At 34.0% G+C, this 19643-nt stretch overlaps 1 protein-coding gene and 1 non-coding gene across 2 annotated transcripts; both read left to right on the top strand.

Annotated features, from left to right (window-relative positions):
* Positions 1-3225: 3225 nt before the first annotated feature.
* Positions 3226-3332, top strand: LOC141676175 (small nucleolar RNA R71). Its single transcript, XR_012556779.1, has one exon. It is a non-coding gene; the product is annotated as a small nucleolar RNA R71 (small nucleolar RNA).
* A 4602-nt stretch (positions 3333-7934) lies between these two features.
* On the top strand, positions 7935-16705 carry LOC141675020 (subtilisin-like protease SBT2.3). The gene is made up of 10 exons (XM_074481728.1): positions 7935-8473; positions 9094-9247; positions 9444-9841; positions 10966-11061; positions 11624-11696; positions 12331-12613; positions 14646-14974; positions 15136-15406; positions 15530-15811; positions 16192-16705. The coding sequence occupies exons 1-10, from the start codon at positions 8265-8267 to the stop codon at positions 16611-16613; spliced, it is 2517 nt and encodes an 838-aa protein (XP_074337829.1). The 5' UTR covers positions 7935-8264; the 3' UTR covers positions 16614-16705.
* The last annotated feature ends 2938 nt before the right edge of the window (positions 16706-19643 follow it).

Here is a 19643-nt window from a genome sequence, read left to right as displayed (position 1 = left end):
ATGTCAGCCATGGAAGCATCTTTAACAGCCATTCATCTTCATCAAGTTCAACAGACAGATTTACTTCAAAAATTGGTGGCTGCTCAAACCCCCTCCTCTACTCAACTTGATGATAACAAAAAGGGGGAGAAAGGACCAAGTGAGGGGGAGAGGCTTCAAATTTAAATCAGCAAAGTAATTGTGCCTTCAATTACTATCTCAAAGCCACTAGTTACAGATAGTATAGATCTGATCAATGCAGCAACATCCAACATTAGAGCAGTTGATAAGGAGAAGTTGAGCTTAGTCAACTGGGAGAAGATTGATGAGGAAATACAAAAGAAGTTTGAACTTGTCAAGGAGCCAGTTAAGTCAGCCATCTATCACTCTCAAGTCAAGCAAATTAGTGTGAATGAGATGAGCATGAACTATTTGGAAAGAGGACAGCCATCCTGCATCAAATCTTCAAAGGCTGAAACAATTCTGAAACCAAGGGTAAACTACTCAAAATCATCATTGAAGAACCCTTTGGATACTGTGTATGAGACACCTAAGCCTGATGAAAAGAAGCTTCTGTCAAGATCAATTGCTTTCTACAAAGATCCGGCTGATTCAACTTCTAAAAGAAGAATTGCCAAAATTTTCAGGAATGGGAAATAAATTTGTGTGGTGGCTGGACATCCTCAATTTGCTCAAGCAAAGAGAGAAGAAAAGGCTAGATTGAAGCAGGAAAAGAAGCAAACTGCTCTGGATGCTAAAAAGACTAAACAAAAGAAAGAGCAAATTGCTATCTTGGCCAAGCTACAAGCTGTAAATTCATCACAACAAATTCCTTCTCAGCCATCTGAAGTTATTGAATCAAAGAAGCAAGTTGAACAACAGAAGAAATCTCCAAGAATCAAGAAATTGGCTAAAAGAACTAAAAGGAAACTGGACATTATTGATAAGGAATTGGAGAATCAGTTTCCCAAGGAATCCACTCAAACTACAACTCAAGCATCAAAACCCTCTGTGGTATTTGAAGATATCAAAGTGGTGGATCCTTACAGGAACATCCATGGTGAACCTATTGTGCCTAAGGATGAACCAGTAGAATGGGAGAACATACCAATTCCTGACTTCTATTTGCCAATCCTTAATAAGCCAAAGAGAACAAAGTCAAGAGCAGTCAAGAAAGTGAAGATGTCACCTCTCAAATCCAAATCAGTAGTCAAAGCTCAATCCAAAGTGAATAGGGGAGATTACATGTACTTGTGTGACATCAAAGAATTTTCTGATCTAAACCTCTATCTAGATGAACTAGATGAAGTGAAAGGAATTGATGCATACATAAACCTACCTGAAAGGTTAGTGTTCAAGTACAAAGGAGGAAAGGAGATTTAGTGGCCACTTCACAGGATCCTTCAAGAAAGCCAAGATGTACTGATTAAAGTCTATTCATCCTTCAAGAAGAACTTTGGGTTCAATATTACTGCAAGAAGATTGGTACTGAGGAAGATTGAAGAGCTAAAGATGCACTCCCAAAGACTCTAATCATCGCTTACATAGGGAGAAGAGTGCATCTAACGCCCTATTGGCTGATGGAGTTCATGGATGACAAAGGAGTGAGAAGATTTTTCAGATTAAAAGACCAATTGAGCATCTCTAGCAATGAGACTCTTTTGGAAATGCAAGGAAAGCTAAATCTCTCAGAATCTGATGAACTGGAATTCCACAGGCAGCTCCAAAATCAGATTGAGGAAAACAACAGAAAGCTTGGAAAGAGATCCAGACCTTCAAGGAACTAGATAAATCTGCTCAGGCTAGAGGAGCATCTTGAAAATGATTGTGAGCAAAACTTTGTACATTGAATCACTTCTCAGTATTATCTACTGTCTTTTAAAAGTTGTATTTTTAAGGTGTTTTGTTATCATCAAGTGTCTCTTAATTTATGGCTACAATTCCAGTAGACATAAATTGGGGGAGATTGTTGTGTATATGTTGTGTACTTGATGATTTCATGAACAAAACACCTTGGTAGATTTTACTTAGTGAAATTATGTAGCACTCGACGGATAAAGTTTATAGTCCCGACGGATGACTTAATATAGTCCCGACGGATGATGATTTATTATCCATCGAGTAAGTAGCTTATATAACAATAAGTCTGTAGCACATTTCTGCATACACATTGTTTAGAATCTGTAGTAGTATTTGAGTCATATTTGACTTTAACTAGATATGCAGAATAGGTTGATTAATTGTACATAGATGATGTCTTATAATTCTACATAAGTGAAATAAAGTCAAGTGCCTGATTGTTACCCGACGGATAAACTACAATGAATTCGACGGATGATCAACAACCCGATGGATGATCAATAACTCGACGGATGATCATGAACCCGACGGATAAAGAATTCAAATATCTGTTGACAGTGACAACACAGTCACACGCGTCGAGTGGATGCAAATGGAATGTGGTAGCCTATTCAACTAGATTTTCGAGAACAAGGAAACATTGCCATTTCCATGCTATTATGAAGATATTCAAAGAAGCTGGAATAGAGTAATGAAGTAGCATTGTAATAGACTAGATAGTTTTTGTTTTATTATCCTGTCTCATTACTTTGTAATCTTGGTGATATATAAACCAAGAAGTAGCAACTAAGGAATCATCTGAGACACAAGCAGAGAAACATTTGTAAGCAGAATTCTTAGTATTTCTCTGTATTCTTAGTTGTTCAATATTTGTAAGCAGCTGTGAGCTTTTTGCACACAGGGTTCTCTCGATATATATTATATATCTCTGGTGGAATTATTCAAATCCACCAGAAAGTTTTTAAAGACTCTTATTTTTAATTACTTGTGTTTTGATTCATTTAAGTAACTATTCCGCATTGTTCTAATCAATTCACACACACACACACACACATATATATATATATATATTCGAGTTAGAACATTTTTCAATCAAGAAAAAGTTTCAAGAATTCCATTCAACCCCCCTTCTGTAATTCTTGTTATATTGTTAAGGGACTAACAGTGATAGTCGTAGCTGTATCCACTTGAAGAACTCGTGCTACCTTTCCCTGTGGTAATCTCAGAGTTGGATACTAATATTTATTAGCAGCCATCAGTTCAATTAGATCTTAAGCTTCATCGTAGCTCTTAGCCCATAAGGCTCCACCTGATGCTGCATCGAGCATGGGTCTGGACTGTGCCCCCAAACCATTATAGAAGTAATTGATGATCATCCAATCAGGAATTCCATGATGAGGACACTTCCTAAGCATCTCCTTGTAGCGCTCCCAAGCTTCATATAAAGATTCTCCTGATTGTTGCACAAATGGAGTAAGAGTATTCCTGATTGCAACTGTCTTTGCCATAGGAAAGAATTTAGTGAGAAACTTTTAAGAAATATCTTCCCAAGTAGTAATCGCACCAGCTGGTAGAGAGTGTAACTAGCTCTTAGCCTTGTCCCTAAGAGAGAATGGGAACAGTCTCAGCTTCACAGCATCTTCAGAAACACCGTTGAACTTGAAGGTGTCGCATATCTCAATGAAATCCCTATTGTGCATATTGGGATCTTCCGCTGGAGAACCCCCAAACTGGATTGAATTCTGCACCCATTAAATTATGCCAGGCTTGATCTCAAAGGTATTAGCTGTGATAGCTGGCCTAACAATGCTAGATTGAATGTCATTGAATCTGGGTTGAGAAAAATCCATCAAGACTTTCGTTCGTACTGCTGGATCTCCCATTGTAATGAGTACCTGAAACACAAACAAATAAACCGTGAAAGTAAAAGAATCTGAGTTAGTAAACTTTAACAACCACTGATGACAAGCACATAAACTAAACAATTAACAACACCGAGTCCCCGGCAGCGGTGCCAAAAACTTGTTAGGGCTAAACAATTCATGCAAGTATACGCGTTCGCAACTAATATAGAATCTTTTCTAGTTCGTTCCCACAGAGACTAGCATTGGCTAACTTTGTAATTTATGCACCTATGCACTGATAATATGGTTATTATCCAATGCTAAGACGATAGCAATTTGAGTTCTTTATACTACGAATTAAACTAATGATTATAAGTAAGAGAGTAAAGAGAGTTGTATATTATATGAGACAAACATGTGATTCTAACTTCATTAAATACTTCATTCAATAGCCTTATTGTTCTTAACCTTAGCATGCAATGGTGATGACACTAATCAGATAACACGAAACTGCTAAACACCAACTTTTGTTGCACGAATAACATACTATCAGACATCCACAAAAGAGATGGAAGCCGAATAGACACCAATTATATTGAGACCCTATATATATAGAGAATTTGACAACATAACGGTTTAAAGCACAAGTTATCTATCATGATTACACAGGGCAAGTAAGATGAGTAAAATTACCTACGAATCATGCATAACAATAATACATGAACCTATGCTAGCATGGCAAGTTCTAAATCCTTAAATTCACTGTCGCTTCATTAAGAATTAACACTCTATCTTACAAGTTCGCGACTCTTATAAGATGAATAAGCACAGCCTATACTAGGTTATCATTCAATCACCACACACTAAGGCATATAAACAATTTAACTAAAGAAATCCATAAATAAATCCGTTAGATACCCACGATAACGATTACCCCATAATCGGACTCATCATCAATGTGGGTTCCGATAAAAGCATGGTATAATAAACGTAGTCTTTATACTTAAATAACAAAACCAAGTTGAAACAAGAGTAAAGGTTCACAAGTAAGAAAACTAGCATCCAAGTTACAACTTAGAACAAAGATTCACAAGTAAAAAACAAGATCTTCTTCGTCTTCGTTGAATCTGTGCTAAAACCGTCTTCTTACGGCTCTCCTTGCGCTCTGGTACGTCTCTCTTATGAAAACATTCTTATTTGAATATATATATATATATATATATAGCAGCCCTAATCAATCTGGAAGTCTCCCAATTAGAATTACATTAGAATCAGGATTCAAAGCTTTCGCACCGCGCGGGCGCGCGCTATCACAGCGCGGGCGCTCTGTCATTCTGGAATCCTGGCGCGGGCGCGCTGTCATTTTGGGAAAAACTCAGATTTCATTTTTTTCCTTGCTGCTTCGAACCGGCTTTTCACGAGCTTTTATTCTAACACCACCTTGACACCAAATTAGCACCAAAACAATGCTAATTCACCTGATTACCTAGCAAAAACATTAGAAAACACATTAAAACACTTAACAACTTGAGTACAAATGCATTAGTTCAAAGTTTATTAGAGCATAATAAAGTGTCATAAATGTCACTCAACATTTACATGTAGAAATGACTTGTCGATATCTCTAAGATCTCTATATGAGGAATTGACTTGTCGATATCTCCAGTTCTCTACATCTTCATTTGACTTGTCGATATCTCTGAGATCTCTACATGCAGAAATGACTTGTAGATATCTCCAGTTCTCTAAATCTTCATTTGACTTGTTGATATCTCGGAGATTTCTAAATGCAGAAATGAGTTGTTGATATCTCCAGTTCTCTACATCTTCATTTGATTTGTCGATATCTCTGAGACTTCTCTACAAGTCACTTTGGACTTCTCGAATACCTTCTCGATATAACTTGATATGTGACTTGTCGATATCTTGACTTAGAATATTTTTCATAAAATAACTTCATTCTACTCCAAACTTCTATATCTTTTCTCTGAGACATGATCATGACTTGATCTTTTTCCAGAGTTTATTCCTTAGCTTTAAACTGTTCACAAAAAAATCCCTCAGTCTAATCTAATAACCATTTTTACAGACTCAATAAATACAATTACAGAATACAGAATTGATTATCAAACAACTTAATCTTATGGTTGTCAATGTGACTTAGTCTTGTTATCATACAAGCATGTCTTGCACAACATTTATATTTAAAATATAGATACATTTGGAAACCTTTTTGAAAATATTTTGCTAAAGATGTCTTTTCACTTTTGATTGTGTTAATTAAATTCATGCCTATTTAGTATTTGGAGATGATATACGTGTTTTAAATTTTATGTTAAATTATGCAAATATCAAAATAAATAATTAATCATAGATGTTCTTTCGTAGTACTCAAATCCGGATTCGCTCTTCCTTCTCCATAACTCTCCTTGACTGCCAGGGTTTTGTATTTTTATCTAATAAAACGTTGTCCTCTTAATAAGCTTCAGGTGAATATATACATGAGAGAAAAAACGAATCATAACCTTAATCTTAATTAAAGTTATATAATGACTGAATTCCTAATTAAGTCTCACTTAATCATCCAACAACTGAATTTTAAATTTAATATTTATAAATTTGAAATTTCATTTATTCTATTAATTTAGTCTAACTTTTTTAATAATTAAGTCTAACTTAATTAATAATAAATATTTTGAATTACTTATTTAATTCAAATCTTAATTTAAATTAAATATTCATCCAAACATTATTTGTGTGACCTTTTATGTTATTATCACGTTTGCAATAATTTTGACATCTCATATTAAGAAGTAATACATTAATGTTACTCATGTAATAATAATTAAATCAGTTATTCAATTAAACTTTTCATGAATAATTTATAATGTTAACAATCTCTTTAACCAGATATTATAGATTAATCTCGAGGCACACAATGTGTCATTATTTTCATAATTTTAATCTGAATTTTCTTGATCGATAAATAGACTATCTTTTCAGACCAACATTTCAGTATGATGATACATTTCTTTACACTTTTTTTTATAAATGTAAATTTTAATTTTTTACATTTCAAATTTTCAAAAGTATTAACATTTTGTAATATAATTTTTTTTCAACATACATTACTTTTCTCCGTTATACTTATTTTATATGTTAAATATTTATTGATTCACTTTTATTACTTTCTTTCAGTAATTTAATTTTTTTTATTATCAATGCGAATGGACTAGGTCATTGTAGTTAGTTATTTAGGTCGAAAAATGGGCTTGCTCTGAGCCTAACAAAACTGAACCACCATTTCGGTGCTTAACCTAACGAACCTGGTTGCCTTACATTACATCTATATATACAGCAGCTCAACAAGAAAGTTAAAGAATGAAACCAAAGTGCATTTGTCACGTGACTCTTCAGTGCCCACCAATATTCAGGTCTCACCTGGCCTGCAGTGCACACATATTCACAGCAATATATCACCACAAAAACAAATAAATTCACGGGTCAAAGCAAATCAACCCTTGTACACAACTCACAACATCACACCTGTGACCTGTCTGCTCTTGTTTGCTTGCAACCTTTTTTTAAAAGAGATCTGGAGAGGTTGAAACTTTAAATATAAATTAAATTTATTACCTTTTTCTCGTTGGAGTATATTTTTGCAAAGGGAAAAATATCAAGTCGATCACTTGTTTCGTCAAAATATATCAAGTATGTCATTACTTTCCAGTTTGACTCAATTTGATCATTAATTTGAAATTTTGTATCAAATAAATCATCTTCCGATGACTAAATCGATACAAAATTTTAACTTTTAAATAACTAAATTGATAAAAAATTTCAAACCGGTAACCAAATTGAGTCAAACCGGAAAGTAATGACCTATTTGATACATTTGGATAAAATGAGTGATCAGTTTGATATTTTTCTCATTTTGCAAAACACTGGTTTATTTCATTTTATAATTTTTTTAACTATGGTATGACCATGGAAGAGACAATAGTGTTATGAATTGACCTACATTTAATACCCAACTGTCACAGACGAAGAATGTACATCAAATATGAGTAGAAGTATTTACAGTAGCAGATTTGTAAGAAATTAAAGTAAGGATACCACAGTTGTTTCAGTCTTCTTCTCTAAGGTAACAATAGTAAACAATGCATTAATGTGCACAACATTCAAGACACTGCTACACTTTTTCTTTACAATTTAATATTAATATATGCACTCTATAGAGAATGCATCTTCTATTTACTCCTCCTCTTTCTGCAAAGTGACAAAAGGAGTCTTCTTTTTATTCACCTAAACAAAACCCCATCATCACTTGCATATTTATTTAATGGCCTTTCTGCACTTTTGTTTTCTTACAAGAATTAGATAGCTTTCTTTGGCTTCTACAGCTGTTGGGTACTTGTCAAACTACTTCAACAATAATATTAAACTACATTGTGTTGTTCATTACTAGTTCTTTTGTCATCTTTTTGTCTGGCTGATTAGGTATTTCTTTCTTGAGAAAATAGTGAAATTCTAACTTGGGTTTTTTTAGTTATATATATATATATATGTATGTTTTGAAAAATGGGGAGGATTGATGGTATGCATTTAGCAGTGGTGCTTTGTTTGGGGATGTTAGTGGGATTGGTCTGGTGTCAAGATAATGTTAGTGCTGTGTATATTGTGACTCTGAAGCAAGCTCCTGGTGCTATTTACAATGCTGAGTTTTTATTAAAGACTAAACCTTTCAAGCAAGATGGAAAAGTAAATAGACTGGACAAGCCATTGGCCAGGTACAATTTTATATATTTATCGTTCTTGCTGGATTAGTATTTCTACCAATATTTTTTTGGATAATCATTATTTTAATCATGCAAGCTATTATTCTCTGGTGTAGGTGTTAGTATACTGCTGTTTTTGTTAGTCCTTGTTTGTAAATACTTATAAACAATACATGTGATATATGTACTACTAATTAGTAGAACAGAAGAAGTGGAATGTACTTGAGTAATTGAATCTTGGTATTTACATTAGATTTTCTGCTACTTAGTTTCTCAGTTTTTTTTTTTGAATTGAAGGTTTGTTTGTGATATTTAGTTTCTATTGCTGATATTTATTTAGTTCCATTGGGGGCGGGGGGGGGGGTGGTTGGCAATATAATATCTATTGTACTTGGCTACTTGCTGTCTGTAAAACAATCCTTTTCTTTGTAGGTGATTTGTAGCTTAGTTCCTTTCGCATGTTCTTTCTGGGTGGAGTTGCAGCATGTATCTATATCACATTTAATTCATATAAATGCTACAACTATGCACTTTGGTCGCTGAGTTTTTAAACTATGTTTGCCTACCTTGCTCTGAATATTAATATATTTATATATCATAATTTTAATAATATAATTATATATTTGATTCAGCAATGTCTCAAGAAAGGGTTGGTATAATGGCCATAACATTTCCCGGTACCACGATTCTATTTTGAGAAAGGTTCTGAAAGGGGAAAATTACCTGAAATTGTATAGCTATCACTACTTGATCAATGGATTTGCAGTTCTTGTTACACCTCCACAGGTACATACTTAAGTTTGGCTTCTTGTTGTTTGTAGTAGACCATGCATTGCTTTCATCAATAACCAACTCTATTACACTTCTAAATTTTAGTCAAAAGATAAGAGCAGTATGTTTACTCTTTGTAGATTTGTCATTTTCTGTTGAAGATTAGTTACTTCACTGTAAGTTACTAATCGGCAATGAATTCAATATGAAGGCAGTGAAACTTTCGCAGAGGAGAGAAATCGCAAATGTGGTATTGGATTTCTCAGTCAGGACTGCAACCACTTATACTCCACAATTTTTGGGCCTACCACAAGGGGCTTGGCCCCAAAATGGCGGATTTGAGACTGCTGGAGAAGGAGTTGTGATTGGGTTTGTTGACACTGGTATTGATCCAAAACACCCTAGCTTTTCTGATAATACTTCCAGAATTCCATATCCGATTCCAAAGCACTTCTCGGGGATCTGTGAAATTACTCGAGATTTCCCTTCTGGTTCATGCAACAGAAAGCTTGTTGGAGCTCGGCATTTTGCAGCATCTGCTGTAACACGTGGTATATTTAATGCATCTAAGGACTATGCATCACCTTCTGATGGTGATGGTCATGGAACGTGAGTATACTTATTAATTATGCCATGCTTGTCAATCTTCTTTATATTAGGTACTGAAGTAATATTATATTGTCAGTAATTAAGAAGAGCTAAATTTGTATAGAGTTCCAGAAAATTTCACCAAGGAGGAATATTTACTAAAATGTTACATATAGGAAAATAATAGAGTAGATAAAAAAAGAAGCAATAAATTAATAATGAGAAGTAAATGAAATGAGGTTTGGTAATTCTGAGATTTTGGATGCATTTTAAAAAAATATAAATACAATACACTTAAAACTTATATATTCATACGGAACACTTGTTTATTATATTTACGTCCAGTTGAAATGAGTTATCGCCTACTGGTTCTGTCAACACTTCATTAAAGAAATAACTCAATTATGTAGTTCTGTACACTCTGCTAATTGATTGGTCTATCTGGAACAACTTCATTCCCTTTTTGACTGCCATGCAGTATTACGTAGAAAAATTTCTCGGTTTCACGTATTAATAATACATTCTCTGGCATACTTGAGGTTGAGGGTTCACAGCTCAGTAGTGTGTATGTGTATGTAACTTTTTGCAAATGACCGTTTTTTAGACAACATTTCCGTGCTTTGTTTAACTCGCGGCACAAAGCAATCCAATTACTTTTTTTAGTACGAAATATAAAACTCTGGGTCAAAATTATCTAGAATTTCTTTTCTTGTCTCAATTCTGCTCCTTGACATATAAGTACAAGTAGTTCTCATTCTTGCAGCATATTGACGGTTGAGTCACAAGGAAAATCCTCCTACTGTTACTCATCGATCTGTTGTTTGCGAACCAACAACTTCATGTTTTGAATGATATTGAGAACTTCAGAAATTTTTATTACAGAAATCTGATACTGAACCCTCTTGGCTACATATCTCTTCTTACTAAAAAGCTTACAAGTGTTCCAATTAAATATCCTATTTAATAGTTTTATGCTACACAGAGAGTACAGATTTAGTTGTTCGTAGCCAAACTTGACCCACTCTGTCAACTTTAGTATCAAAACTTTACCGTGGTTCTGTTAGTACAAATTTGACAAATAAGACTCTTTTATTAGTAAAGGGTGGGTCATATCTTATTTCTGAAATATATAAATAATAATGCAGGCACACTGCTGCAACTGCAGCTGGGAACCACGGGGTACCAGTTATAGTTTCTGGGCATCACTATGGCGATGCCAGTGGGATGGCTCCTCGTTCACAGTAAGTCCCCAATACTCCTTATGTCACTTCATCGGTGGTGTACCAGAACCAACATTTTAAATTATTTTTTGAAGATTATCCTTGCATGATATAATCAGCCCAAACTAGCATAAATTTCATTGGGTACAGACCTCCCTTTGATATTAGATTTTGAGATATAGAATATTTAATATCTTGCTGCCACCTTTATTCTGAAGCTATGTTACTTGGACTCGGCTAAACGTGTCCGACATGGATACCTGTCCAAGTATCAAGTGTAGCATTATTTTTAAAAATGTGCATGTTTTTAGCATAAAGTGTCCAAGTCCGAGTGTCCATGTCAGGCATGGGTACTCAGATGTAAATAAAGATCCGAGAACATAGTTCTGAAGTTGACTCCGTATGCGAAAGAGAGTTAAAATTATTATTATGTTCTAGTAATCATGGATAGGAACCTGTAAAAAAATATCATTTATTTCTTGATGCTCTGATTAGTAATGCAAAAATGAGTATTTTTGTAATATTGTCCCACTTCTTATCTAATATGTATTCTTAGTTGAACTAAATTTCACCTTTTCTGTAGCATTGCTGTTTACAAAGCACTATATAAGAGTTTTGGAGGGTTTGCTGCAGATGTGGTTGCTGCCATAGACCAGGTATTGGCTGACATACTTCTTTGGACTTTCCTTTTTGGTTGCGTGCTATTCGGATAGCTTAATTTTGTCCTCTGTATTATGTTGAAATGCTCTGCTGCATGCACTAGTATAAATACTGGTAATAATATTACAAATGCATGATGTGTTGGACTTTCCTTTTTGGTTGTGTGCTATTCGGATAGCTTAATTTTGTCCTCTGTATTATGTTGAAATGCTCTGCTGCTTGCCCTAGTATAAATACTGGTAATAATATTACAAATGCATGATGTGTTTTTACTTTTTAGAAGTCAAAAAGCTCTGCTACCAGGAGGTCCAAGACAATAAATATGAAGTGCTGGAAGATTCACAAGTGTGTCATGTCGTATGCTAATCACCAGTCAAAGATTTTAGGTACATTATAACAATCTGTGTATAGGAGTCCTAGAAACTAGTAGCAAGCCATATCTTAGAGTCCACTAGAAATATCTGCAAAGGCTACCCAGGCATCAAATAGTCCTGCATAGGACACCACAAAGTTACAATCCACATCTGTGGACCTTTTCTAGTGAATTAGACCCCTGTATCTGTCACAATGTTGGTAATAAAATACCTAGGCGACATGTTTCTAAGTAGCTAATCTAATTTTTGTACACAGGCGGCAGAAGACGGAGTGGACATTATAAGCTTGTCAATCACCCCCAACAGGCGCCCTCCAGGCATTGCAACTTACTTTAACCCAATAGACATGGCTTTGCTAGCAGCTGTAAAAGTAGGTATATTTGTTGTACAAGCAGCTGGAAATACTGGACCATCACCTAAAAGTGTTTCTTCTTTCAGTCCATGGATCTTTACTGTTGGTGCGGCAGCCCATGGTAGGGTCTATAGTAACTCTATTCTTCTTGGAAATAACATCACCATTCCTGGAGTTGGGCTTGCACGTAAGTTGGTGTGCCTAGTAGTTATATAATCTTTACCTTTTATATGGCATACAGTAACTACTGAACTTCTATCTACAGAATACAAGTCTAAAAAAATAATACTTTTGTTTTGTTTGTAACCTTTTTCATTTTTAATACATTTTTTTGTCAGATTTAAAATGAATGTTAGACCTTTGACTCTTTGAGTTACCTGCATTTTCAGGAAACAGCTTTAACAACCCACTTATATCTCATAATAAAAGAAGAAACCCACATCGCTAATAAGGGTGAAAGTGAATGTCTTATGTATGCAAAAAAAAATTTTTGCAAGAGAGTCTTTCTATAAGGGTATGGGGATGGCATTTGCTTGGTGATTTATAGGTTGGTCAATATCGGTGCCAACTGGCCATTTATCTTTCTTTTTTTTCGTTTCTTAATCTGGATAAGTGGCCACTTATCTTTTCGTGCATTGTCTTGTAAGTGTATGTGTATATTAAACTCCCTGAGTTCTACTGACCAAACACAAAGTCTTTCTGATGTTTCTGAATCTTGATAGATGTTTCGGACTTGTTTCTGATTTTCTTAGTGGTTGGTTCATCTGAACATCTATGTTTCCCCCTTGATAAAAAAGACACAATTAGTAGCTGACAGCCACTAGAAGAGCATAGACAAACTTCTGTGCCTTCAAATACCTTCTCAGAAAGATTGATCAATGATACAAAAATCAATTCATTTATCTTTGACTAGATTGGTATCTAGTTTATGCTTATTAACAAATCTAACAACCCATATTATTTAGTTCTCCGGTAACTAAGACAAGCTATTAACTAAATCTCTTATTAAGAAACAGTCATAATAAAATCTCCCAGGATTTAATTTACTAATAGCATTGATCAGTTAGAAATTACATCGACCTTCTAGTCAACAAACACAGAGCTTAGTTTCTTTAGAGTAGGTCAAATATCTTCATAATACAAACTGAAAATATTATATATCTACTTGCGATAGCATATAAACAAACATTTTATGTTGTTACTACTAAAAAATTTAAAGAGTTATGTAAGTTTTAAATAGCAATATGAAGATATCTATTTTATGGTTGTTAACAAGTTGTAACAACCAATTTTTATTTAGTTCTTCGGTACCTAGTACATGCTGTTAACTATATCTCTTACTAAGAAACAGTCATAGAAAAAGCTGCCAGGATTTAATTTACTAATAGCATTGATAAGTTAGAAATTAGATCGACTTTTTAGTCAACAAACACAGAGCTTTGTTCCTTCAGAGTAGGTCAAATATCTTCATAATGCGAATTGAAAATATTATATTATCTACTTGCGGTAGCATATAAACCAACATTTTATTTCATTACTACCAGAAAATTTAAAGAATTATTTAAGTTCTAAATAGCAATATATAATATTGATTAGTAACGGTAACTCATGGGCAGTTGAATTAACCAAGCAAGAAAATAATAATTAATATGTAGCATTTAAGAAATGCAAATAAAACAGGAGAACTGGAGAAGGAAAGAAACTGGGAGTCTGCAGAATTTCCCTTTCTGTAGAGCCTAGACAATTTGGTTCTACTACAGGAAATTTCTTTGCTCTTTGAGTCAGTTTCCCGCACAAATAAGAATCCAAACTGTTATTGCAGCTCATTTACTTTAGGTTACTAACAAGGATGATCCGGATTAATTACTGAACATCCTCTTCTGACTTGCCCCAATTTGATTAAACATAGTTTCTCCTGAATTGCCTAAATTTTAAGATACTGTCTTCTACGATTTTTTCCTTTTTGATCGATTCCATCAACCTACTCGACAAGGTACAGCATTTTATTATACTATTGTCGAAATAGCTAATCAAAATATATCTTTCATATATCTCTTATAACAGGATTGGTGTTCTTATGCTTACACATTTTGTACTTGTTCAGTTGTCATCGTCTTTATTTGTTGGTGATTTTGTTTTTTATATATTTTTATCTGTTTATTATAGAGATACAAGTATCAAGTATGTAAATATATTCTAACATACTTTTATCTGTTTAGCGGGAACAAAAAATGCTTCAATGTACACAATGGTTTCTGCAGTTCATGCTTTAAATGACACAGCAGCTGCCGATAACATGTATGTGGGGGAATGTCAGGACCCCAATAGCCTGAACCAGGACATTATTCAAGGGAATCTCTTAATTTGTAGCTACTCAATAAGGTTTGTTCTAGGGATGTCTAGCATCAAACAGGCCTTATCTACAGCTAAAAATCTCTCCGCGGTTGGTGTTGTGTTCTACCTGGATCCTTTTGTCATAGGTTATCAGCTTAATCCTGTTCCAATGGCGATACCTGGGATTATACTTTCATCTCCTGATGATTCTAAGGTGTGCGTGCATCTGCCAATCATAATTACTTTGTATGTCTGCTGAATCTGTTTAGTTTTTTTTTGTTTTACAATTCTGCAGTTCAAATTAAATTCAGACAACCTTGGGTTGATCATTCTTCTTTATATTTAATTTACTAATTTTTTTTACCAATATTGCAGATCTTACTTCAATACTACAATTCGTCCTTAAACAGAGATGCCCTTACACAGAAGATTATCAAATTTGGGGCTGTTGCATCCATTTCAGGCGGAGTAAAGGCAACTTTTAGCAATTCTGTCCCAAAGGTTATGTTTTATTCTGCTAGAGGACCAGATCCAGAAGACAAATTTCTTGATGATGCTGACATACTAAAACCTAACTTAGTTGCACCGGGGAACTTGATTTGGTCCGCTTGGAGTTCTCATGGCACTGACTCTGCCGAATTCCTGGGTATGTTTATTAAAATTATTTAAAACCTTTCACTATAAATTTCATAAAATATAGGAGTAAATTATCTATAATCTGCTTCTGGAAGATGAACTAATTTGTTACAATTACTGTATTACATCTTAGGAGAAGAATTTGCAATGTTGTCTGGGACAAGCATGGCTGCTCCTCATGTTGCGGGGCTTGCAGCTTTGATTAAAATGAAATTTCCTAGTTTCAGTCCTTCAGCTATCGGATCTGCATTATCAACAACAGCTTCCTTGAATGACAAAAATGGTCAGCTCATGATGGCCCAACGTGCTTATTCTAACCCAGATTTGAATCAGTCTCCTGCAACACCCTTCGACATGGGGAGTGGTTTCGTAAATGCAACTGCAGCACTAAATCCAGGACTTATTTTTGATTTAGGTCAGTTATTTAGTCTTATAAAAGCATCCGTGTCAATGTATTATTATGGTCATGAATTTAAATAAGCATTTACGTTTCCATCATGCAAATATTCTGAAATACCTTGACTCTTGGCCAAAATTGGAGTAGTACAGAAAATAGTCACGTTGTTTTTGCCTTGCTCTACAAGAAAAAGGCAGTGAAGGATAGGGTACCATAGTCATAAAATTGAATGTATTGTACATGCATAGACTTACTGTAATAGTGTGATGTGTTTATGAAAAACAAGCATGCGATGGGAGGACTTCTAAAACTTAAAACATTTTTGATCAAGTATATATATAATTTGTCACTCAGTTACTTGTATCTTAACCAATTCAGACATGCTTTCTGTATTGCAGCTTATGACGACTACATGTCATTCCTCTGCAGCATAAATGGGTCATCACCAGTAGTTCTAAACTACACCGGTTTGAGCTGCAACACATCTACCATTAGTGGCGCAGACCTAAACTTGCCTTCTATCACAATTGCAAAACTTAACCAGTCAAGAACAGTTCAGAGAACGGTGATGAACATTGCCACCAACGAGACATACAGAGTGGGCTGGACTGCTCCCTTGGGAGCTTCTTTGATGGCAGAACCAATGCACTTTTTCATTGCTAGTGGAGAGAAGCAGGTCTTGACCATTTCTATTAATGCCACAGCGAACAGCCCCGTTGTAAGCTTTGGAAAAATCGGAGTCTTTGGGGATAAAGGTCACACTATTCACATACCTGTATCAATCATTTCAAAAAATTATTCTAACAAAACAAACACCTGACAAATTTCCAACTGCTTGTTCTTTGAGTCCCCTGTGCTTCTGTTTTGTAATTATTCAATCATGTATTTATCCTACCTCTGTTATATTTTGTATGTTTTGGAATTAACCATCGGCCTGCAGTGACAACAACAAAAATTGACATTTATTTCGGACAGGACGGAGAACAGACATTTCAAACAACTTCTATGGCAAAAATAGACCAATGATTTTTAGATCACTTTTCAAATAACTTTTCTACCAGTCAAATGCCATAAACAAGAAGATATCCCGTTTGCTTGTTTCTGCAAATGTGTTAATTTCTAGAAGAAGAATGCTAAGAAAGTAACTTCTTTGCTGTGATCAATTCTTTTAATTCATTTACTAATATTATGAATTCAAATGAAAATATGAAACATTTCAATATTCTCGAAAGGGTATTAAGCATTCAAACAGTTATTTGTAGCAAGTCCAACAGTGTCTTAAAATAAAATTTTTACCTAAAATTATAAATGAGAATTCGAACAATATTCTAATGGTGAGTTAAAACGGTAAGACAAGACTTATTTTTAAGCGGGGGCATGTATTTGCAACCGAATAGAAATAACAATTAATAAAGAAACCTATACAAAGCTCTATTCTTACTAAATTTTGTCCTTTTTAACTGAAAACTGAATAAAAAATCTGAAACAAGATCGAAGGAATATCAATGAAGATGTGACGTCTCAATTTGACAGGATACATCATTCTTCAAACATTAAGCAATTAAGTTGACTAATATGCAAATTATATGTAAAACATGTTGTTGGCATGCAAATTCCCCGTTTATCACATGAAATATGTAAAGCTAGTAACATAAAAGTATTAACTTAATCAACAAAACAAACATAATGGGGCCTGAATGGAGACAAAATGTTAAAATGTTAGTTGTCTAATTGCTGAGATTATCTGGAAAGGAAGCAATTTGAAACAAAATAAATATGCAAATTGCGAGATTGGGGGCTGCACACCACAATGGAAAAAATTTCATCAACCGTAACGAAGATGAGGCGAAACTTTATAGTTTAGACAATTATGCGACTTGCGAGACGACTGACTAAATAGGCCATGTTTGCATTATGAAATAAACTCAGGGGTCAACAAACAGGGAAGTCATCCAGAGAAGTATGACATATTAGATTTCGGGCTCAACTCTTTCTTTTTCTTTTTATTATTATTATTTTTCCAATTATATACGAGACGAATCACACATAATTTCAGATCAAATTACGGCAAATCACATCCATCCATGATTTATATAAAAATTTGGTTGTCCAATAAAGTTCTCACTCTACTTTAACTCTGTATTGAATTTATTCTCGCTCGTTCCTGATTTTTGATTCATTCTAGATTCGATTCTCGTTCATGTTGATAATTTATTAGAATAAATGTTTATTTATAAGATTATAACTTAAGTCATCTTTGTCAAACAAAAACTATGTATCGTAGCTAAAAGATCTTTGTGAACATGTGAATGTGAAGTGTATATAGAGATGCACAAAAGGACTACGAGGCCGGATTTTTGACCGGGCCTTAAAAACTCCGGACTTTAACCAGACCGAATTTTTCGGATTTTGACTTTAACCGGGCCGGGCCGATCCGGACTTTCCGAAAATGTTAGAGTCCGTTTGGGCCCTCGAGACAAGCCTAGCCGGGCTTTTCTTCGGGCCGAGCTTTTTTTCTAATTTAAATCGGATAGAGTTTTATTAGAAATTCTGAAGGCTACATACGTTAGCAATTTGATCATCGTAAAAATGTATTAGTTTGGATGAAATATTTTATGAAAACATTTAAGTTTGGCAAAAAATAAATATGTTTATAGGATAATATGTTTTATCAATGTTATCAAAATATATATAGTGTACTTACTATATCTTATTTCATTATTCCTGCAAAAACTTATATAAATAATATTATTAATCACGAATATGTAAATATATATGTGTTTAAAGTATTATTTATATTTATAGTAAATGTAAATTCATAAATATATAAGAAAATATATTAAAATAATCAGATTTTAACCATATTTTTTCGGGATTTTAATCGGGCCGGTCCAAAGACCGGGTCGGGCCGAAACCCGGTTTTTTAACCGGGTCGGGCCGTGCTTTGCCTAAAAATATATGGCCCGTTGAGGTCCTAAGCCCGATCCGGGACCGAGCTGGGCTTTGATTGGGCCGGGACTGGCCAGACTTGACCTAATTTTGACCGGAGCGGGCCGGGACAGATTTTCAGACCCGTGTTTATTGTGCATCTCAGGGTGTACACGATCCACTTGGTACTACCAATTAGAACACATCCCATTTTATTTGTTTAGTTTAATTTTTACACAGTAATTTAAAATAGATTGGTCACATACTTTTGCTAATCATTTTTCAAATTTTTGAATAAAATTTTAATACACAAAAAGATATTGAAAATGGTGAACAAAAATATACCATCTAAGCACTTTAAAATATGCGTAAAAATTAAAATGAATAAGTAATTTGAGACGGAGGAATATTTATTTGATGATACCCTTTCACTTTATATTCCTTATAAATGTATGAATGTAGGTCACTGATCTACATGTAATTGTTATAGTAAAAACTCTATATAGTAATGTCGTTGAAACTGAGAAAAAATATTATTATATAGAAGTTACTTTTTTATTAATAATATTTTTTTTCGGTCCCAACGATATATTATTTTTATATAATAATATTTTAAATATTATTATAGAGAGGTTATTTTTTCACAATAAAACTATTATTATTGTGGGTAGTTTTATGTCTAACATTTTTATATTATAAATTAAACCGGAACATATATTATAGGAAAAAAAGTACTGGTATTTACTTGAAATCGTTAGAAGACAATGAAAAAGTAGTATATGTAAATATAATTTATTTTATAATAAGTATAATGTTTACTTTATTTAAACTAAGTACATACCAATGTAATAAATACATCTACCATATCTGTAATAAAATTTCAAATTTTTACCATTATATTTAGAAATTATTATTGTGAATT

This window comes from Apium graveolens, chromosome 7 (genome assembly GCF_009905375.1).
Source record: "Apium graveolens cultivar Ventura chromosome 7, ASM990537v1, whole genome shotgun sequence".
Classification (NCBI taxonomy): Eukaryota; Viridiplantae; Streptophyta; class Magnoliopsida; order Apiales; family Apiaceae; genus Apium; species Apium graveolens.
The sequence above is the reverse complement of the archived record's forward strand: the minus strand, read 5'-3'. Positions and strand labels throughout refer to the sequence as shown.

Bases quoted from the DNA above. Each gene is read 5' to 3' on its own strand.
- LOC141675020 (XM_074481728.1), top strand. From the start codon at position 8,265: ATGGGGAGGATTGATGGTATGCATTTAGCAGTGGTGCTTTGTTTGGGG. The intron at 12,614-14,645 runs GTAAGTTGGTGT...TTATCTGTTTAG, and splicing joins TCCTGGAGTTGGGCTTGCAC to CGGGAACAAAAAATGCTTCA. The intron at 15,812-16,191 runs GTCAGTTATTTA...TCTGTATTGCAG, and splicing joins AGGACTTATTTTTGATTTAG to CTTATGACGACTACATGTCA.